At 43.0% G+C, this 21,369-nt stretch overlaps 1 protein-coding gene across 1 annotated transcript; it reads right to left on the reverse strand.

Moving 5' to 3' along the window:
• Positions 1 to 530: 530 nt before the first annotated feature.
• On the reverse strand, positions 531 to 20,807 carry CCDC80 (coiled-coil domain containing 80). Its single transcript, XM_084292911.1, has 8 exons — positions 20,687 to 20,807; positions 18,434 to 20,316; positions 14,764 to 14,920; positions 9,574 to 9,710; positions 8,812 to 8,960; positions 5,535 to 5,638; positions 4,067 to 4,147; positions 531 to 1,921 (listed from the first exon to the last, which is right to left on the reverse strand). Exons 2-8 carry the CDS (start codon positions 20,303 to 20,305, stop codon positions 1,575 to 1,577), a joined length of 2,847 nt encoding a protein of 948 aa, XP_084149037.1. The 5' UTR covers positions 20,306 to 20,316; positions 20,687 to 20,807; the 3' UTR covers positions 531 to 1,574.
• Between the last annotated feature and the right edge of the window lie 562 nt (positions 20,808 to 21,369).

Consider the following 21,369-nt stretch of genomic DNA (forward strand, 5'->3'; position numbering starts at 1 on the left):
TCATTTTGCTACCCCCACCCCTCAAAAATAAAATTAAAAAAAATAAAATCAAACTACCTCACAGCTGAAAAAAGCAAAGGAGAGGGAGGAAAAAAAAAAAAACGGAACAGTAAAATGATAAATCTCACGTTGTGGAGCATGCTCTGGCCAATTATGAGTTGTAGTATGTATGTGTTCCAGTGTTTTTGCTGTGATGACAGAACCGACTGAGTGACCTGTTGCCCATATGCATGAGGGGTGTGTCCGTACATGACATGTGCACCACTGTCACGGATTATAAAAAAGAAATGTGCATGGTCAGGTGTGTCCGAAACATTAGAAGTGACCGCTGTGCCACTATGAAGGTTTGCATGATGCCGTCACTTCAAGATAGTATTTAATCATACTGCTGGGTTAAGTTTTAGAAATCTAACCAAAATGGTATTGGAGGCATGGCTGTGCATGGAGTTCCTGCAGCTGATTTCAGCGGAGTAGCATGGTGCAACAGATCCAATGCCCAAAGGCACCAGGGAGAAGGAAACCATTCCAGAAGACATGGCAGAAATACAGCTGGTTTAGTAGCAAATCAAATTATACCCAAACAATTCTATAAACATTTAGTCCAGATTTTTTTTTTATGGGGGAGGGTACGAGAAGAGGTAGAAAGAAATTTGAAATTTAGAGCAATAGTTTACTGAAGAACATTACTATAGAGAGCTAGTTACAACTCGTTTAAAATACGTGAATGAGAATTTTTTTTCTTCTGATGGAAAATAATACTTTTCAGTTTTCTGTATTTCAGACAATACTGTATGGTTGGTGTTTCCACTTAGCTCTCATTAACTGCCAGGTAGGCAGGACCTAAAAGAACAGGAACCCCAATTAAAAGAATTAATGGCCATGCAGCAAGCTTTGAGATTAAGAGAACTTTACATTGTATTGTATTGGAATGAGTCCTGCCATAGCCATAAATTCTTACTTTCATTGGCAAAGTCAGCTAACTACAATGCTGATGCATCGTAGGAGGGTTGCTGTCTTTTCAGACAAGCTATTTCAGAAGAAGTTTTATTATTAAAGAACCTGCCACATGCTACTTCCTTAACATTTCCTTTTTTTGGGAAAGTCCTGCAGTGTGATTCTTTGCTTGTCTTCATCAGCACAATGCAAAATTCTCACTTTCCAATAAATATTTTTTTTTTTCTCCTTAGAAAAAATATTACAAAGAGCATTGCAGTATTTGTTGGACAGTTTGTCTCCTGCCCTGTAGTATTGTCCATGGACTGAGGCTGCGGGGACATTTTGTTTGGTTTTAATACAAACAAACAGCAACTGCTGATGCCCTTTGTTTATAAAGGATTAAAAATAGAAAGGAGTCTTTATTGTTTAAAGCTTCAATACTACTGGTTTGAGTTGCTTCACTGTAAAGGCTTCTGCATTTTTGAGAAGGCAAATGACCAGAGTCCCTTGACTGAACAGTGGAAGGAGGAGGCATGGATATCTAGGTGGCCTGGAAAAACTTTCAGCAACTGGCCACCTATTGCTTGGATAGCTATTAGAAGACAGGCACGGGGCGGTCAGAGGCTAAGTTGCTCTTTTCAGTACGGGTATCCATGGTGGTAACTTCCATGGTGCCGGTAGTCATCTTGATAACCTTCCTGGTATCCCTGGTGATAGCTATGGTAACCATACCCACCATACTCGTCGTCTGGGCACTGCATGCCGAGCGATTGCTGAATTGTCATCTCCTGTCGCCGAAGCTGCATGGAGTCGATCAGGTCGTACACGATTGCCATGGACCACATTGGAGAAGGATACCAGGATTTGACGTTTCCATCCTTCCCGACTAGAAGCATGGAGAAATATTCTGGGCTAATTTGGAAGTAATTTCGGATGTCTTTCACCAAATTAGCTGGGATGTCTTCTCGGTCTACAGTAGAGCTTCCTAAAAAAGGGATTACATAAAACAGTGTTGACATTTTGGTTAGGCAACAGTGACGATTTTTAGTAGCTCAGTGAATTTGCAGTGTGAGATAGGATACAGTCCAATGCTGGCAATGTAAGATCCTTATTTGCATCTTAGGATTTCCTGGTTCTGACATGTAAGACTGCTGCAAAGAAACCAAAGCTGTATTTTTAACAGTTTTGTTAGGGTTAGTAAATTTGTCTTTTTCCTCTAGGCTGAAGCTGCTGTGGTGTGGCACACCTTTTCCTCACCCAACACGCATGTATATCTTTGACTCCCATGTGGCTTGAGTCCCAGTTCATGTATGCAGAAGGCATATGTCAAAAACAGTCACACTGAAAGAAACCATGGGAACAGAAACGTGATTGTGTGGAGGATTGCAGGATAAATTCTCTGAGTCATTAATGTTAGTGTGGAACTTCAGTCTTGAACTGGAATTATGTGTGAATTATGGGATGTGGCAGATGCCATGCCCACTTTAAAAACTTGTTCTGGTGTAGATTTGGTAAACTCTGGGCTTTTAAGCATGAAGCTTGAACCAAGTAAGCAGGTAGAAAGTATAAGACAGTTAGTATCAGTGGACACCTATGAAAGAAACCTGAGAAAGCTGGCTTAGTAGCAAGTCTCTTACGAAGTGGCTTTGTGCTTACAAACTTGTTGAGGGTCCCCAAAGGAGGTCAGCAATTAGATAGCTAAAGGTAGTCTGGCTGTGTATCAGCAATGCAGATTTCCAGAAGACTTCAAAAGAAACTTTGATAATATGGTTGGAAGGCAGAAACATGGTAGGAATAATGTATAATCATTTTCTGGAGTGGAGGGAGGTAACCAGTGAAGTTCATAGTTGCATGTGCTGGGACTAGTGCTGTTCTAGAAGAGAGCAGGGTTATGAAAGGCAGTTCCTTGAAAGGCTTGCTCACTACTCACTAATTGCCAAAAGCCAAAACAGATGTTAGAAGCTATAAGGAAAATAATACAAAAAAGAGAGACTATCATTAAAACATATTGCTTGTGTCCATCTTGAACACTGCACACAATTCTGATTCTCTAACCTCGAATAACTGGGAAAAAAAATCAGAGAAAGGCAGTAAGGATAATCATAGGCTTGGATAGACTCTGTATGAGAAAGGACCAAGTCAGTCAAGACTCTAGCCCGTAAAACAAACGGGCTGGGTGAAGGTCTACAGAACTGTGAATGCCACTGCAGAGAGGGTCATGTTCATTTCAAATAAAAGGTGCCTTGAAGATCTGCAGAGCTTTTGCAGGTAGGTGTAGGTGCTATTCAAAGGGAGAATTCAAAGGTGAATTCAAAAGGAGGTTAGGAAAGTACATTGACAAAATGGGGGAAGGGCTGCTTCGCATGTAGGACTAAGGTTTTCAGCAAAAAGTAAATGAATACAAAGGTGTTGAAGAAAGAAGTATCATATCTGCTTTCTCTATTCTTACTTTTTCTTAGGTCTGGACTTGTATCTGTACGGGGCTAGAAGGACTGAGATGCTTTCATGTACAGCACTGTGAAAATAGCAGTGGAATGAATAAGTTGCTTCTTGTCCTCATATCTTCACTGATAGGTAGTCGTTGGGATTAGGTAGTAGAGGAAACCATTGCCTTTGAAATGTACCCTGAAATTCTCCTGACAGAGGGTTCTCCTAAGAGTAGCTGCCTGAATTAGCCTGCTGGTATGCAAACACATAGGAAGATTAACGATGAACCCATAAAAGAGAATGTGTTAGGTATATGTTCTATAAGCTCTGCAAACTCTTGATCATGAACATGATCAAATGTTCATGCATGAACATTTCTTTGTCATTAACAGTAGTGCAGGCAGAGGATTACACTTGTGATCGTATGTTTAAGGAAGATAAAGATATGAGATGCTTTCCAGATCATCTCTGGGCTTTTCTATTCTGAAAATACTCTATATAATGTTTAGCACAGTTGTGCCAAGAAAGCTTGTTTGCTTGTGTGCCTTCTTTTTTTGTTTGTTGTTTGTTTGTTTCAGGAAAAAAAAAAAAAAAGTAATCCTAGTCATATCCAGCCCTCTAAAGAAATCACAGCAAAAAAAACACTTAAAGTGCATAATGCCCTTCATGGGTCATACTGAAGAAACTGGAAACGGTCACTTACCATTAATTGGATACAACTCTAAGACACCACCAATATCTTCTCCAACTCCTAGCAATTTGAGGATAGTTATATGCCGTAGACCTGTGGAGGAAACGAAGGAGATTTTGAGTGAGACCCAATCTTTATGCACATTCTTGGGCAGATTTCGGTTTAATCAGCCAGGTTATGCTTGCTGAATTAGGAGCCAGTCTCAGAAGTCCTCCATGAGAAAGAGTTGCTCATCCCAAGGACAACAGCACTTGATGTCATTCAGTACCACAGGGATACAAGCATTAGACATACAAGTAAACTGCAGAAGCCACCCCCAAATTCAGAATGTCTCGGCACTGTTTTGTTCACTGGTAAAGTTCTTACTTGTCATCCACACTGCAGGAAAGTACTTAGAGGCAATATAATCACCACAGATCACTGCAGTGAATGGCTTAGGACAGGCATTCACTTCTTTCATTTGTTCTGAGCAAGGCTTGGACTGCTGCCTCTGCTTTGAAGACCTTAGGGACCGTAGAAACTGCTCATGAAGTAAGAGTCTATATGATCTACAAAACCTACTGTAACTGTTTTTACAACTTGGAGATAAGATGCTTAGAAACATCACTTGGTTGGGAAAAACCACTGAGAACAAATGCTTCAGCAACTCACTGGATCTCTTTCAGGCTGTCCTAAACAAAGGGTGGAATTAACTGTTAACGTCATGTTCTGTTCTTCAGAAAGGATTTTACCGGTGGTCCATGACACAGTTTACATTGGTAGCTACTAAATCAGATGATGCTGAAACTCCAAATGGAAGCCAGGTGATTACGAATGAACAGACAGCGTAGCAGTAACACTGTGCAAACCTCTCTTAGGGCATAAGTGGAATGTATTGAAGTAATGGCTTTGGGATAGGACATTTCATTCTGTCTCTCCACTGACCATGGAGCTGGATCTTAAGTACCTGGTTAGAGGGCTGGAAAGATTGTTACTGGGTTGAAGTAGCTTCCATTAAGATTTTTTACAGGTTTAAGAAATGGAGCAGGACAGAAAAAAAAAGACAACAAACAACAACAACACAAAACAGCTGACATCCACGCATCTCCCTAGTACCTGACCTAGGTCTGATACGGCTACCGGGATCTGCAAAGGATCTTAAAGCATTGCATCATTTATTTGTTCAGTAAGAAGATATGCAAGCTGAAGTGGTTACTGATTTTCTGAACTGTAAGCCTGAAGAGAAGCTTCAAAGTGCTCACCTTTCTGCTTCACCCAAAGGATTCCGGGGAACACTTGGTTTAGTGGTGTTAGCTGTCAGAGAGCACTGTGCTACCTGCTTAGCACAGTATTTTCCAGTTATATTTGGAGTAGCTACAGCAAACTTTCCAGTTGTCGGACTCCTTGGATTGTCTAGTGTCAGACTTGAGCAAAGGAATCCATCACATCACCAGAAAGGATGTGGTTTTGGGGAGCAAGAATATTATTTCCTTTGACTCACCAAAATTACAGGCCTGTCCGCTGAGAGCAGCGAGCTGCTGGGAGTAAGCCCAGTCCTCATCACTGGGAGCAGAAATCACCACGAGCCGCCTCCTCCAGCGGAACCTGGAAAGAGAAAGGAGCTCAACAGGGAACCATCACAACGCCTTCCTGTGCTGTGTGGGCTGAGATATGTGAGATCTCTCGCAGCTTCTGAGTAACAGCTGGGTGGGAGATCTTTCCAGTTCCATCCATCACTGGGAGAGGATAAAGCCTGTTTGAAATTTTACAGCTCCAGAACTCAAAGCATCTGCAGTTTTGCCAAACAAACACCGCAAAGCTTCTGATCTTTGCTCTAAGCCACCTTCAGTAGATATAACACTGCTGAGAATTGTGTATTCAAGTGCAAAAAAGATTCCTGTAGAATTTCTCACTAGACACTTTAGCTTTTGTGTCATTCACTGCTCCTGGAACTGCTCAGTGATTTTGCAGTCCAAGGGTTGTCTGGGAATTAGGGTGTATCTTCATTTCAGACATAACTCATACTTCTGTGTAAATAGTCGCTGACCTCTTTTTCTTCTTTACCACATTCACTCGAAATACCTTTAGTGTGTTTTAAAATCTAAGCTTGTTTACATATATGTGGCAGTATGAGCCTGTGAGTATATAAGGCATCCATAGGGCAATATTTTCCTTTAATCTAGGATGTCTCATCTAACCAAACTTGTGTGCTGAGTATCACCTTTACTCTCAAAGGAAGGTGATGCCATAGGGACACTTGAAGCCTTTAAAAATTCTAACTACAGAGTTATTTAATATTCTCCAAACAACCCCTTTTTTGAATCAAGGTATTTCTCCACTAAACCTAAATAAATCAGATTTATAGGAATTTGCAAAGCTGCGGGGATATTTTTATAGCAGGAAATGATGTTTTAAATGGATGCAGATGTTACCCTGTTACAATAATAGCCTGCCTTTCCACAGCACCAAATGAAGATCTCAAAATAAAGGCTAATGCAATGGATCAACACTGTTCCACTTGAGAGAAGCAGGAAATAAGGTGGGACTTGCTCAAAGTCATAGAAGAAATTGCTGAAAGAGCAGAGGATGCTCCTGACTAATATTTTGTCTTGTTGACTGATGATGCTTGTATTTTCATAATTAAAAAAGCAAATGCTTGAAAAAGCAAATTTTAATCTTGTCCAGGAGGAACAAGTAAGAAACATGGGCATGTGTATATGTGAATAGGAATGAGGAGCATTAAGAGTCGTATATGTTATGTGAAGAAAAGAGAGAAATTTTCTTATTATTTTGAAAGTATGCGAAAAAATCTTTGTGGTATTTTGTACAGCAAAAACACCTGTCTGTCTATAAACAAGGACTGAGACTACAAACATTGGATCACATTTTGTCTAGGGCATAAATCAGAATGATGTCTTGCCTGTGAGCTGCTTTAAGATACTCTAATGATGACTTTCTATTTTTTGAATATCTGTTTTGTAGATACATAGAGCTGAAAAGGTTTGAGAATCATTCAAGCTGTCTATCCTCATGCCCCAGACAAGCCTAATACCTGGTGTGCTTGTTTGGGGTCACACCTTACTGAGAAATGAATTTAGTTGGCCCTTCACAGCTGTTAGTTTACTAATACTCATGTACAGATTTATGCCTTATTCCTGACATCTGAGCACACATCTGAACAATACTCCTGTCCTGGCAAATGTGCCAGATCCTTCCCTGTGTGCACCCTGTTCTTCCACCTCATTTTGCATCCCCTTCTCTTCTGTGAGCCCAGAGCAACACAGACAGTGTCTTGGGACTACAGGAAGACTCTCTCCCCCAAAACTCAGGGATTTCCTGCTGGTACATGTGGCTTTTAAGCATTACTCAAGTGAGTTCTAGGTCTCAGTATTCTTTCAATCCAGCCACGGTTTTTAAGAACAATGTTTGCATTATTATAACTGATCTCCCAAATGAGCAACACCATGGAGATGATGCCAGGACCCTTGCTCAGCCGGGAAGATAATCTTGGACAAAGCTGGAATGAATCTTGCTGGGAATCTGCCCAGTTATCGTGGCTAGTGAAGTCCACCCGATACTTGATGCCTACTTCACAGACAGCAGATGTATTCTGTGCAGTGGCAGTTCTGTTTATAGATGTACCACTCTGCATTTTTCCTGCCTGTTTTTCTGGTGTGTTTATTACCAGGGCTGTTTGCAAGCTAAGAAGGGTTTGGGAGCTGCCACTTCCCAGCATACAAGCCCTTTCTTGTGTTGGGCAGCTGTTTCCAAACTGTGGTTCTTCTTGGTGGTCTTGAAGATGAATCACTGAGACCTAAACAGGAGGTGGTGAGGCGGGTGGGGTACATCTTAAATGTTCTCTTTTCATTGAAGTGGCCATCGAATTTTAAAATGTTTATGAACCAACAACCTATTCATTTGCCTGTTGCTCCATTCGCCCTCAAGTCGTACCACATCATGCTGTCTCGATTATTTGCATAGCCAGCTGGCATTAAAAGTGTACCCCCCAAGGATTTTGATATTAGGTGAGGAGGATGCAGTAGTAGCAGGTAAAGCCTGCAGTGATGAGGGAGCCCAAATTTTATGTAAATTACCCTTTAACAGAGAGGGCCATAGCTGCACAGCTGTTCTTTGGATCTGAATCTTCCCACAGTCCAGACATGTTTATTTCCCAGTATTTAGGTCTCACAGGTAGAGCAGTAACACAGCATATAGAGATTGCATAAACAAAACTGTCTTGCTACAGAAGGCCTCAGACATTTTACAAGAGACATCTGCAAGACCTTTAATGCTATATATGACTAATACTGGCGAAGACCAACTGTTATCTCAAGCTGGATAAGAAGGAAGTTACAGAGAATTAATTACTGATTCAAGCTCCATGGAAGGGATTAGAATGGGATTAATGTGATTGTCGTGGTTAATGGTTGAAATATCAACACTGTGCTTCATTCAAAACACTGAGCTGACATCTGTGAATTAATCCTTATTTGCCATTCTAATGCAAATCAGTGCTGTTATCTCCATGTCATGGTGGGGGAACCAAGATATAGAAAGTTAGCGTCCAAAAAATGTGCAGTCAGTCAGGAAATACGACGTGCATGCTGACTTTTAGTGCTCTGTGCAAGAGTGCATGGTGCTGTGGCTGCATCTCTGTACTTGCTTAACGCTGTTAATACGGAGAAATCTATATTAAAAATTGTAAAAGTAGTTGGATAGGTATTTTTCCAGTAAAACAGAAATTGGAACTAATAGCAGATAAGTGCAGAAGGTAATACCTGGATAAGAAGCTCTCAAGGGATTGCTTTTTATCTTCTTTGCAGACAATGCCCTCTTTTTTCTGTCTTTCCATGTCTTTAATTCTTGACTGGAAGGTGTCGATCAAATCAAACACGGACTTCATTGCTATGGGTACTTCATAGTATTGCTGGTAAGCAAGAAGAACAAATGGAAAAAGAATGCACATAGTAGCAGTCATTTTGCATGAATCACGGCACAGCAGGATATACAGAGATTAAAATATCCCCATTTACACACAGGTAACAAGGCCTAGAACAGGTTATAAATCATGGAAATACTCTTATTTTAGCAGTCAGACTCTTCTTTGGAAGTGACATATTGTGAGTACTTGTCCAATGTGATAAGGGCAGGCTGTTGCAGGCAACGAATTGTCAACATATTCTTTTGTAGGGCCCTTCAACTAGAGTATTGTCCATATACAATATGTTGTCATCTTGTTGAGCAACCATGCTCTTTTAGGACATCACGTACTGCATTAAACCCCCCTGCCAGAGACTCCTAGCCTTTGTGGTGTCGACTCACCATCCCAGCAGAAAACCACAATTCCTGAAATCCCTCATCTGCAGAACACGAAGGCAGCTGATTCCTGAAAATTTCTCTTACTGTCCTTTCTCTTGTCACCCAGCGATGACAAAGTTCTGCATCACTCAGTTATGTGCCTGACATGCAAGCCTATAATTTCCTGTATTTTATTTTCATATTTTCCAACGCCTTTTCTTTCCAATAGTCAAAACCCTCACCTTGACTTTCATGTCAGTGTCTGTCAGCACCATGAAGAAGTCATTGTAGGTCATCCCATACTCTTTCCTCAGCTCACTGATAAGCTGCTGATCCACAAGATCTTCATCCTCTATCACTTTCATGGGCTTTTCATTATCTTAATACAAAACAGGAGAAAGTCATGGAGTTGCACAGCATGCTGACTTCAATTTCACCTTGAAAGAAAGGGGGAGGTTCATCTTCCAGAAGCCCTCTTCCCACTGCCCTGGCAAGATCTTCAAAACCACCACTATGGCACTGTGTCTTTTAGCTGCCAGGTTTTAATCCCAGTATTGTCAGAAAATCAGTTTTCCCTAGGGCACGTCTACTACAGCATTCAACTTTTCTACTTTCGAAAAATGTTGGTTGCCTGCTCTTTTCTGGTAAGATGTTTTAGATGTATTTATACATTTATATGCATGTGTTAATCATTTCTCCAGCTCCTGAAATGCAGCCACTTCTGCAGTAGAAAATAGAAACTGTTTGACAGTTTAGGACAGGAGCTGGAAAGCACCACATCCAAATGAAACAGCATAGAGAATTTGGGTCAGTAAAATATAGTTAGAACAACTTAAAGTTGGCCAGGACTCTAGAGAGTCTTCCAGTCTTAAAAAATGATGGGATGTTTAGTGACTACAAGAAACCAGAAAATGTTTTATGTATCTTGAATACTGCAGCTCTAGCTCTAGGTCTCCACAAATACCCTGCTGTGGCACTCCTCCAACTGCTTGCCGATGTTAATTTCCCATTCTAGTATCCTAATGGGAAAAAACATCATTTTGACAATGATTTTGTATATACGTGTTGCTCTACCCTAAGAAAACATCCGGACAGGCTTGGAAAAAAAGCAGGCTGTAATTTCATTTTGAAAATTACAGAGTTATTAAATCTACAAGTTTTACAGATGGATAAGAACCAAATATTTGAAAAGATTTTTAACTCAAAACTTTATGCCTCTTTTCCTGTGCTTAACATGAAAATTCACTAATCTGACCACTCCAAAATTTTGCCCATTTCACCATTTTCAAACGATTTGCCATCATTTGGTGGCAAATACCAAAAGAAATTCGCAGTATACATTTGCGACGTTAGAGCTGTGTGACATATGACAGAGATCTGAAACGTGTACAAAACAAGCCTGTGGAGGTAATGAGGTTCCTTACTTCCCTTAGAGCCAGAGTGCATTAGGGCCAAGTCCTGAAAGCCTCCATGTCGTCAGCTCAGCATCCAGCACAGCACTGTACAACTGTGACAGTGCTGGAACTGGGTTCTGTATGAACCTGTGTGCCTGGAAAGCTAAAGCCAGGCTAAGTCACACAAAAACTGAAATGAAGCACCCTGTCACCTGGGGGCCAGAGAGCTGTCTGCAGATGTTACTTGTTTATGCCCTGTGACAGCTCTGGGTTATAAATATTCATATCCACACTTAACAATCCCAGCCCTGGCGTAAGTGACCTGCCTGAAGTCAAACAGAGACACCACAGCCGGTCAAGAGCTGGGATCCAGAGGCCCAACTTTCCCATCCCCTGCCCCACCATTATTCACCAGCAAACAGACATGAGATGAACTCATCTGAGTTGAGCATACAGCAGCAGAAAATACTTTTTCAAGAACATATGTATATTTTGACAATATTTGACTCATTAAACAATAGGGAATTTTAAGCTATTTTCTAAACATCCACAGCCCCAAGAGCATATTGATCTGATCCAAGTTTTGCAATAGGTCTAATCTGTGTAAGAGGCTGGATGGAGCTTCTGAATTACATCTTTGGGAAGATGTCCAAAGCAGAAACTGCCCTTTAGGTTTCATACTTTGGACCCGCTTCTTACAGAAAAATGAAAACAGCAAATGTTGCAATTTGGTTATAGTAAGTAATCATGCTGTAGGCATAATTTATATGGTTGTGCATGGGTTTATGTACCTCGGCTGAAAGTTTTGTGAAGAATTACAGGCAGTGTTGTAAATCCCACATTAGACGTTTTGCTGGATGTGCTAACTGGTTATTCAGTTTTAAAAATATCTGTAAATCATGCATCAATGCTTCATAAACAAGATTTACATCTTACTTGAATCAAGCATGACTATTACAACATAGACTAAAGTTCATATTAATGCCTGCAAATTTCTCCCAAAGCAGAATCAGGGTTATCCAATTGGCCTGTATGGAGGTAGGATAATGTAAGAGGAATTAGCATGAAACACGATGGAAAACAACTGTGGTGCAGTACTTTACACAAACTGACCCATGGCATTATTCTGCTTTAAACACTGTAGATATCAACATGAAGACAGCACTCAAGTTGCACTGTTGGGAGATTGTCTTTCAACACAATGTAAAGAAAATTAAATTACAAGAATGACAGAGAAAAATGTTTTTGGGGAAAAAAGCCACAAGGACTGGCTTGCCTCGCAAACCTGGAAGTGATTTCTAGGGAGGAAAAAAATAAATTAAACTAAAAAATCTAATATTTTTCCAATTAATTACTTGTCCCCATCCTTCACTGTCATAAAGGATATGTGGGGTCAGCCTAAGTAACAACAGGGTTGGGACTGCCTGATACCACCTGCAAAATCTTCTCTGCTGTTTCTGGAAATGTCCCTGAAAGAGTAGAAATTTTTCTCTGTACATCTTTAGCAGCTAGACATGGGAAGACGAGTTACTCTTTACAAAAAAGTTCAAACGAGGTTGCAGATTCAGCAATTTGTCGTGGCAGTGCAGTGGTCTAATAGGCTGGGTGCTGGCTTTGGTTATGGGATGGGTGTGTTCTAGCCTGGGGCTGCTGTTTAGTTCACTAAAACCCAGTTCCCAGGAGCTGGGGAAAGAGACCAAAAGGACGATTTGGGGTGAAGAGAACTCTGCACTGAGTTCTCAGCTTTTCTGTCATTCCAGTGGGGAACTGGGAGATGCTCTTTGGTTTCAGGATGAGCTGATCTAGGCCAAACAGCGTTAATAAGCTCTTTCATTAACTGCTTCTAAATGTATTTGAAATTTCAGGTGAAAAGTCTTTTCTGTGGGTCTAGAAAGGTGTTTGCATTAAACTTTTTTAAAAGTTCATGATCAGGCATTCTGAGCAAAAATGTAAGGTGAGTTTTCATGTAAAGTTTAACTTATACCCTGCTTATATCCTGCTTTTCTTTAACAAGTTAATTCCTCCTATGAGATTTCCTCTGTTACACACGTTTGTGTGGTTTGGGGAAAGTTTGGGTGTAAGTTAAGTTTGGAACAGGCTGAAAGGGCCTGTCACTCTGACATGGTCTATGACAGAGGGCGTGCCTGTTTATTAGCCAGCCTGGAGCTATATATAAACCTAAAAAGTCCACGGACAGACAGCTTGGTCTAGGTACACAAAAAGTGACCTTGAGAAACCTTGGCCTGATGTGGAAAATCCTGTGCCACTCCAGATTTGTCAAGGAGGTGCACGAACGGGCGTTCTGGCTGGATATGTGACTCCCTGTTGTTCAGGGACACAAGTCTGCTGCTCTCCAATTAGGTCCCCTCTGAGATGTTGGAGGCATGGCTGGAAGCCAGGCATAGTTCGGTAATTTTCTGGCTGGTCGTATGCCAGACCTGAAATACCCCGAGAGAGACGGTTGATGGGAGCATCATGTGGTCCTAAGCTTTTCATTTCATCTCAAATCTCTTCCCAAGGTCTGGTAAAACCAAACAAACTTCCAGAGGAAAGATGTGGCGAATTATAAGCAAAGTGAGTAGTGCTCATACTATTCCTTTGCTTTGGTCCAGCAAAGCACTTAAGCTGGTATTAACCACTAGATGCAGACAGCAACAGGGCTGTTTACATGCTTCAAGAGATACCTAAGCTTAAGTGCTTTGCTGGACTTGGACCTGCAGTCTGTGTCCAAACCCCACCATAATTAAAGGAAAAGCTCTTGCTGGTTTTGGTGGGTGTTTCCCCAGGACCTGAGCACTGACACCAGTTGTTTTCAAAGACATCTACCGAAGATCTTCAGGTAGATTCAGGTAAACTTAGGTAGATTTTCATCTACCTAAGAGAGGTAGATGCTCTGTGCCACCTGTAGATATGGGAACATCCGTGTAAAGAAAGCAGTACTAGAGAAGTCTGAATGAGCTACTTTGCAAGACCTGCATACTCTGATTTACAGTGCCTCCAAAGGTTAACCTCTTTGGGACAGGCAGCAATTAGCAGTCACACCCATGGGTGTCTTGCTTTAAGGGTAAAGAGAGGCTGTAGGAATTAAAATGCTAAACAATTAAATGGTAAATATTCAGGTATGCTGGTGCAAATTTGTAAGGTTGTACGTACCTAGAGACTATGGCTGAAATCTCCTACCTCTTTACTAGCAAAAGAGGGAAAATGTGCCTGGGCCTCTCCTGTGGTGGAGAATACTCACTCTGTGAACATCTCACAATCAGCTGTAAGGCCTAGAGAAGCTGATCCTGGGGAGGAAAAGAACTCATGGCAAGGGGTCTACCTAGCACACTTCTCTCTCTGTCCTGGGTTTAGTGTGCCTTCACAAAATTCATCTTTTTCCATGTCTTTGTAAGGAGAGAAAAGGCATAAGAAAATGTTACATGGCAGGACAGGGAGGTAACAATACTGAAATTCAAAATAGGATTAGCGTGGGCCATTCTGAATATAATCTCTAACATTTCCCTTCTGCCTCTTCTGTCGCCAGCCTCCTCTCCTTCATGACAATAGCCAGTTTCTTTCAATAGTGTTTAAAACATTCTAGCAAGTATGTTTACTTTATAGGCCACCCATGTCAAACATACTGCAAAACCAATGGTGGAGTTGTGTTAGGACAGCCATTCAGTTAGACAGTGAGGTTGGTATTCAAGTTATTGGTAGAACTGAGCCTAACTTCCACCTTCTGTCACATGCCCTTGTCACATTTTTAGGCCTTTTCACTGTTTGACTGTTCTACTGTTTTTATAAATTCCCACAAAGAAAGCTGGAGGTGCTCAAGTTACAGCACTGGAAGCCCAAGCATGGAAAATACCAGAGGCACTTACGTAAATATGAAGTGGGGGTAGTCAGCATGGAAGAGGAAGAATGGGTTTGAAAGTGCTGCTATACCACAACAAATAGTCTTGCTTAGATCTTGACCCAAGCTGGGGAAATTTCTCCCTTTGCTATCTGCTATTGTGCCCACAAGGTGGAAAGAAATTAATAAAAAAAAGACGGAACCTAGCTGGAAGTGGTCAATTTTCATGCTGCTGTTGTTCATGGTGCCAAAGATTGTAATGACTGAGATTTTCCTCGTTGCCATCTTGCAGAAGCTCTCCAGGTATTCGTCTCGCTGCTGAACATACATGTTGTTGTCCGCCTTGGGAGTCGTGATCAGCTGGTTGGTGGCAGAGAAAAAAGAGCTTGTTTAATATAAGGAATGAAACAGGTGACTATTTCACTGAAGGAGAACTAGTCATTGCCTGCAAACTGGGATTTGTTTTCCATGGAGCTGTCCCAAAGGTGTCCAGGCAGTCACAGGAGAGCCATAGGAAGCATGGCCAGCTGGTGGCACCGGCTCTTCTGTGTCTCCACAATACTGGTAGAAGAAATGGCACTGGGTTTTACAGAAAACTATGTACCCTCCTATTATCCCTTGCCTTGTCAGGGCTTCAGGGGTGCAACAAATCTAGGATTCCCCCCACTCACTCACAGCGGGTGTTTCTTGTGGCTATTTTGGCTATCGCAGTGCAAATACAACTAGGGCTTCATGAATACTTACATAACTCTATAGTACTCTATTCATTTCAAAGTCTCCTACCAGAGACTTAAAAATTGTAAAGCACACAACTTGGATCCTTCATCAGTGACTAGGATTCAGACATCCCAAGGAAGGTGTGTGTGTGTAACAATATGCAGTAGTCTATGCAGCTGTTTCCAGCTGAAGGTGGGGAGGAAAGCCCCAGCTCTAGCAACCTAAACATCCTAACTTGCATTAGTGAACTGCAATCAAGTGCCTGCCACCAATTCCCCAAACACAAAGGAAGTTGGAGTCTGAATTTTATGGTTTTGGGTCATAAATAATCACCAGAATCCTTCAATTACAGACTTATGCTTCAGTCTGTATCAGGTGCAGTTGTCTCCTAGCTACCCTCATAAGTTTGTAGTGCCTGAAGGCTAATTTTTATGATACACTCCTTATAAATCCAGTTCATCAATGGACTGAAATGTAGGTGGCATTTATGGGCCTAAAAGATCTGACTCTAGTTTATAGAAAGGCCCCCTGCCATAGCTATAGCACTGGGACATGAGAGTGAACAAAAATTGGGCACAAAGAAGATTTGATTTCTGGGCCATAGCATGTAATACACTGCATTTAAATTGCACAGAAATACTTCAAATAAACAAAGGATCGTGAAAAAGATTTGAGGACTGAGATTAAAACCAGAGTATTTGGTTTGTATTGTCCACTTAATTTCAGTGGCCGTAAGCACACAGTGAAGTCTGAAGTAGAGCTGCTTTATCAAGCCTTGTAGAATAAAGCAGGGAACATTTAACATTTCATATCAATGCTTTGTTATAGGACTGTTTTAACTGGGGCAGTATATACATTTTATCTATCTGCACTTGCATGCGTGTGTGTATGGGTGTATGTATATGTGGAGGTATGTGTTACATTTAATCCATCAGCCTGCATTTCATCACTACAGAAAAATAAACAAAACCAAAGTCACTAAGCCAAGACTTCTCAAAATAAGTAAGACTGCAACAGCAACAAAACAACATAGAGGGGTGGGGCTGCAGGGCTCAAAGCCCATATGCTTTTTCAGGTTTTGTAGCTGGGTCCTATATCTGTCATTAACTGAACTTAACCGGGATTAGCCTTCAAAACTCTAGGTGTTTGAAATGCACAATGAAATCTGTAGTCTGAAATCCACAGTGATGCGTAGGACTTAAAAGCATGTGTCTCTCCAAATTCTTTTGTACTGGGAGAGGACCAAAACACTGTCCTTAGGAGCTGGTCTCATAAAGAGACTGATAGACAATAGTATAGCAATGCAACGGGGAATAGCTCAGGTAGAGGCACTTCTGGATCACTGTGGGCTAATTCTGTAGCAAGGGAGTTTGAAGACTCATGAATGGCAAAGATCATCCAGCTGGAAGGACTTATCCTAAGGGAACTGAACAGCTTGATCAGAAGGGATGCAAATAGGCATGTATATGTATAAGTATTGGAAAGCTCTTTGGAAGAGATGGCAGGCTTCAGCCACTGCTTTTACTGTTGATCAAATCAAACCTATCCTTCAAGAAACTTCAGGGCAAGCAGGCTGAGGGTCACACTAGATACTGGAGAAATAAAGTGCAGCGTGGTATTATCATTTCTCCCCAGTGAGTTCTGGTCTGACAGCCTGAGATTGTGCAACTCTTCTCTTGGAGATCCAGCTGAGAGGTGGCCTAGTATCAGAAGGTTCAAATTTCAGACCAGCCTTTAACTTTCTAGGACTGTGTTGGTGTAATGAATTCACAGTCTGACATCTGTAAGCTCCGCTCTTGGCATATTTCATATTTGTTTTTATTTGTCATGATGCTGCACATATTCTTGGAAGCCGCAACATTAAGATACATGGCTAAGATCCCAAACTTCCTTGCAGTTTTTCTCTCTCAGCTTTCGGCTTAGTTAACTATTGATTAACTTGTAACTAACAGGCAATATTTGCAAAATTCAGTCAAGTTCAAATTTTTCAAATATATAGCTCTTCACTCACAGCTGCTAGCTCTGCACAGCCCCTACAGCTGGAAGAATGGGGAGGGGAAGAAAAAATGTGGATTCCACTCAGGTTTGTTAATCATCAGCAGAATGATTAATTAAATTCCAGGGGCTGAAATCTTGGCTTGGCATCTTAGCTATTTGTATGGGAATATGGGGCATCAAAGTCAAAACTATGTTGTGACACTGACAGCTGGACAATAATTATCAAAGAGGCCAGCTTGCAGTGAAATAATTGCAAGAAAGCAGCTCCTGTAATAATATTTTTAAATAACTATTTTTCAAAGTGTACCTTTCAGGGTATGTGCCATCTGCCAGGAAAAACATTTGTACTACAGCTAAAACTGTTTCCTGTCCCAGGTGAAGTGTTTTTTTAGATAAGTAGTTGGAAAAACATACAACACTCTTAAATCCTGGGAGAAGTAACTCCAGACCATGCTGAGTTTCTAAGGCTTGAAAGCTTACCATCGAGTTATAGTTTAATAAAAACAGCAGGGGGGGGGGGGAAATAAGGTTTGTATGGGATCTCTGAAGATATCTAGGGGATGTGAATGCCAAATTCCCTTGAGAAATAATGGGAAATGTAACAATCCTACCTCAGGGCATCTGCTCATATGCCTTTGTGCATATTCTCCATCAGCCGTGCGCTTGTACTGCCAAGTGCACGTGGCTCGCTTCCAGTTTTAGGACACCAGCACCAATACAAAGCAGGTGTGCCAGCTGGCAGGATGCGCTGAGCGCTGAAATGTGGTAACATTGGCCAGTACCCCAAAGCGATGAGTGGATGTAATCCACCCTGGACCTTTGTTTCATCGATCATAACTGTACAGATCCCAACACCCACATATCCATTGGAAACCAAATAATCTGGTGGCTATATGGCGGCCTATGGGAAGAGGCTGGGAAAAGGTTTCAGCCTAATTCCTGTCTGAAATATGTTCATACTCTACATAGGATTTCCAACAGGAGGCCACAAAAGCTTCTCTGTTGGAAATGATCCTCCAGGTCTAGAGATTTGACTTCTTAGGCTCAACTGAAAAGAATAATACGAAAGCACCATAAACTTTTTGTTCCTCATTTTCCTACTAGGAGGGAGACATGACTTCATTTATGAAATAAGATTCAGATGAACAAGTTACTTACAATGAGCCGCCTTTTGCCTTCAAAGTACTCCAGGAGGTCGGTCACTGATTTCCTGGGAGGCTGTAAGAAAGGCTTCTTGTTGGGCTTGGGGAAATCCTCATTCTCTGTCCTGCTCCCCTTCTTGCTTTTCTTGCTGCGGTCTTTGTCCTGCTTGCTCTTTTTCTCAGCTTTGTCCTTCCTGGACTGCTTCTCACTCTTCTGCAGCTTGTCCTTCTTCTTCTTCTTCTCGGGTTTATCCATTCTCTCGTGCTTCTTTGACTCTTTTCCTTTCTTTGAAGGAACGTTGCCCACTGCAATCTCCTCCTCTAAATGGGGACTAGCGGGCTTGCTGGGGTCATATTTATCTTCATATTCATTGCTCAGTATCTTTTCCTGGGCCTTCTTCTTTGGCGGTTTAGTCTTGGTTGGCTTGTGTTGCCCTGGGGTGACGTTCAGGTCCCTGTGGTTGTAGTCCTTCCTGTCTGTTCGGTTATCTTTAAACCGACTCACGCTTGCCTTCGTGTAGTGCACCGAGGGGGCCGTAGGGACTTCTGTGAAGCTCTCCTGCCGGCCACCTTTGCTTGGTTTCCGCGTGGCCACCGGCTGTTTCTGCCGGTCCCTGCGGTTTCCCTTCCACACGGGCGAGTAGAAGTCCTCAGAGGCCGCGACGCGCGGCGTGGTGCTCTCGGGGGCCGCCGGCGGCCTGTGGTACTCCGTGGTCGTATGCGACTTCGTGGTCCAGGTCCTCTGCGTGGTGGGGAGAGGGGTGGTGGTCGTCGTAGGCCTGCTCGCCGTTGTCACTGCGCGGGTGGTGGCCCGGGTGGTGGTGGTGGTGGTAGGGAGGGTGGTGGTCCTTACCGTGGGCAGAGGAGTAGCCACGGTGGTCGTCATTGGTTTCCTCAGGGTTTTGGTCCTGGTAGGCTGGTTGTTGCTCCTCCTGGGCTCCTCCTTCCTTGCTGGCACCTGGACATGTCCACCGCCAGGGGTAGGTTGGGTGCTGCCCCCGTTATTGCCTTCCTCAACCACCTGTCCCTCCACCCCAGCCGCTTTGCAAGTCTGTATGAAGCCCTTCTGCCTCATCTTCTCAATTTTCCTGATGGGGTTCTGGTCAATGACTTCATACATGGCCTCTAGCCTGACTGGATAAGGGTACCTTTCCTCCACCTGCAGAGTTTTCTTCAACAGCACCATGCCAAACTTCCCCTTTTCCAGTTTCAGGAAGCTCATGAGCTTGGGGATGAGGGCAGGATCCAGTGGCTGTTCGAGGATTTTTCCTTCGTTGGTTATCCTCCTGACTTTCCCCCCTTCTTCCCCTTCTTCGTGGAACAACACAATCTGCTGGATGTGCCTCTCGGCCAGTTCGCAGTAGACGTCATTTTTCAGCAGGCTCATCATGAGCCGGTAGTAGCCTTCTGAGGCGTGGGGGGCAGAAATCACCCACACCCGATTTTTCCCAGCAAAGCTGGCCAGGACATTGGGGGAACTTGACCCCGAGGGGAAGCGTGCCACCCGTGACTGTGCGGCAGGAGACACCCCTTCGTCCTTAATCATCTCGGATTTGGAGTATTTGGCCGCGGCTGTGAGTCTCTGTATCCGTCTTGTCCTGGTGCCCATGCCCCTGGGGTGGGAACGTGCTTCCTCCTTCAGGAGACCGGCAGGTGCCTTCGGAGCTGCTGAAGAGTCCCTCTTGGTGACGGGGTGTTGGGGATTCGGGCTCAGATTCCTCGGGGATGCTGCAGACCTTCTCAGGAGGCTGCTCGGAGCCCTGTAAGGCAGAGGCGCTTTCCTCGCTCCATGGCTCCCTCTCTCTGCTAGCCTCCCCGTCTCCTCAGAGCCGCACACTAGCCACGCTGCCCACAGCAGGGCCAAGCTGAGAGCTGGCCTCCAGTTCATTGTGCAATCCGCTTGCGGGGAGGAGGAGGAGAAAAAGTTAGATGTTAACAGGGTGATGAGATCTCGCACAAGGGATTAAAACAAAACAACGGCCACAAAGCAGAGGCTGGGTAGTTTCAGTGATTTAAGGGGGCTGGTTACACCTCAGCCCTGCCCTGGTGGTTTTACAGTTTACAGGTTGCTTTGGGGAAAGCACAAAATGGATCATTTTATGCAAAATGAGATCATCCGTCTGTAACATGACTCTGTCCAAAAGGACACCGTGCTCCACATCCTTCTTTCTCTCTCTCACACTCACATACACACATGCAAGCACACACACAGAGAAAGGAAGGGTCCAGTATATAGAGGAGAAAGCCAAGAGTTTGACTTGAGACTTACACTCCCAGGGAACTTCCCCTTCCCGAGATGAGGTTTCACGTCTTTTTCCTTTAAAAGGAGAGCAATGCCATACAGCTTTGCTGCTGCTCGGTGATTTATCCTTATGCAGCCCAGCAGGTCCCCGAGCTCATCCGTCTACTTGCGTATCTTTTAACTTTCTTTTCTTCTTCACCTTCTCGACAAGTGGGACGAGGTGAGTGGAAGTTTCCTTTGGGATCTCTGCTCCTCCATTTACCTGCAGGTCTGGCTGCTTTCTGTGCCGGTTACCCGCACAGGCAGAGATTTCATTTAAGGAAAGGGAACTCCCAGCTGCTCCGAGTCCCTCTCTTTTAAACTTCCCCAAGCCTCCTTCGCTTCCTCAGTCCAGTTTAGCTCCTTTGTTTCCAGCGTGGAAAGCACCAGCATTAATATATTTTCCAGGCTGAAGAAAAACACAGGAATGTGATGTTTGAAAAAAAAAAAAAAGGACGCTTCCCGTTCCCCTTTCTCCACACTCAGACAAAAGCAAGTTGTAAAACTCTCGTCTTTTCTTCTCCTTCCCTTCTTGGCTGGCTACAGTCCCAGAAATGTCAGGGGAACCCCAACCCTGCTCCGAACCAGCCTCAGACAACGGTGGCCACTGGAAATGGGGGAGACTTCACTCAGGATTTAACAGCTCAGCAGAACCCGCCTCCTCCCCACTC

The sequence above is a fragment of the Netta rufina genome (assembly GCF_964035555.1).
Source record: "Netta rufina genome assembly, chromosome: 1".
NCBI classification, from domain to species: domain Eukaryota; kingdom Metazoa; phylum Chordata; class Aves; order Anseriformes; family Anatidae; genus Netta; species Netta rufina.

Bases quoted from the DNA above. Each gene is read 5' to 3' on its own strand.
- CCDC80 (XM_084292911.1), bottom strand. From the start codon at position 20,305: ATGAACTGGAGGCCAGCTCTCAGCTTGGCCCTGCTGTGGGCAGCGTGG. The intron at 4,148-5,534 runs GTGAGTCAAAGG...TTTCCTCCACAG, and splicing joins CGGACAGGCCTGTAATTTTG to GTCTACGGCATATAACTATC. The intron at 1,922-4,066 runs GTAAGTGACCGT...TCCCTTTTTTAG, and splicing joins AGAGTTGTATCCAATTAATG to GAAGCTCTACTGTAGACCGA.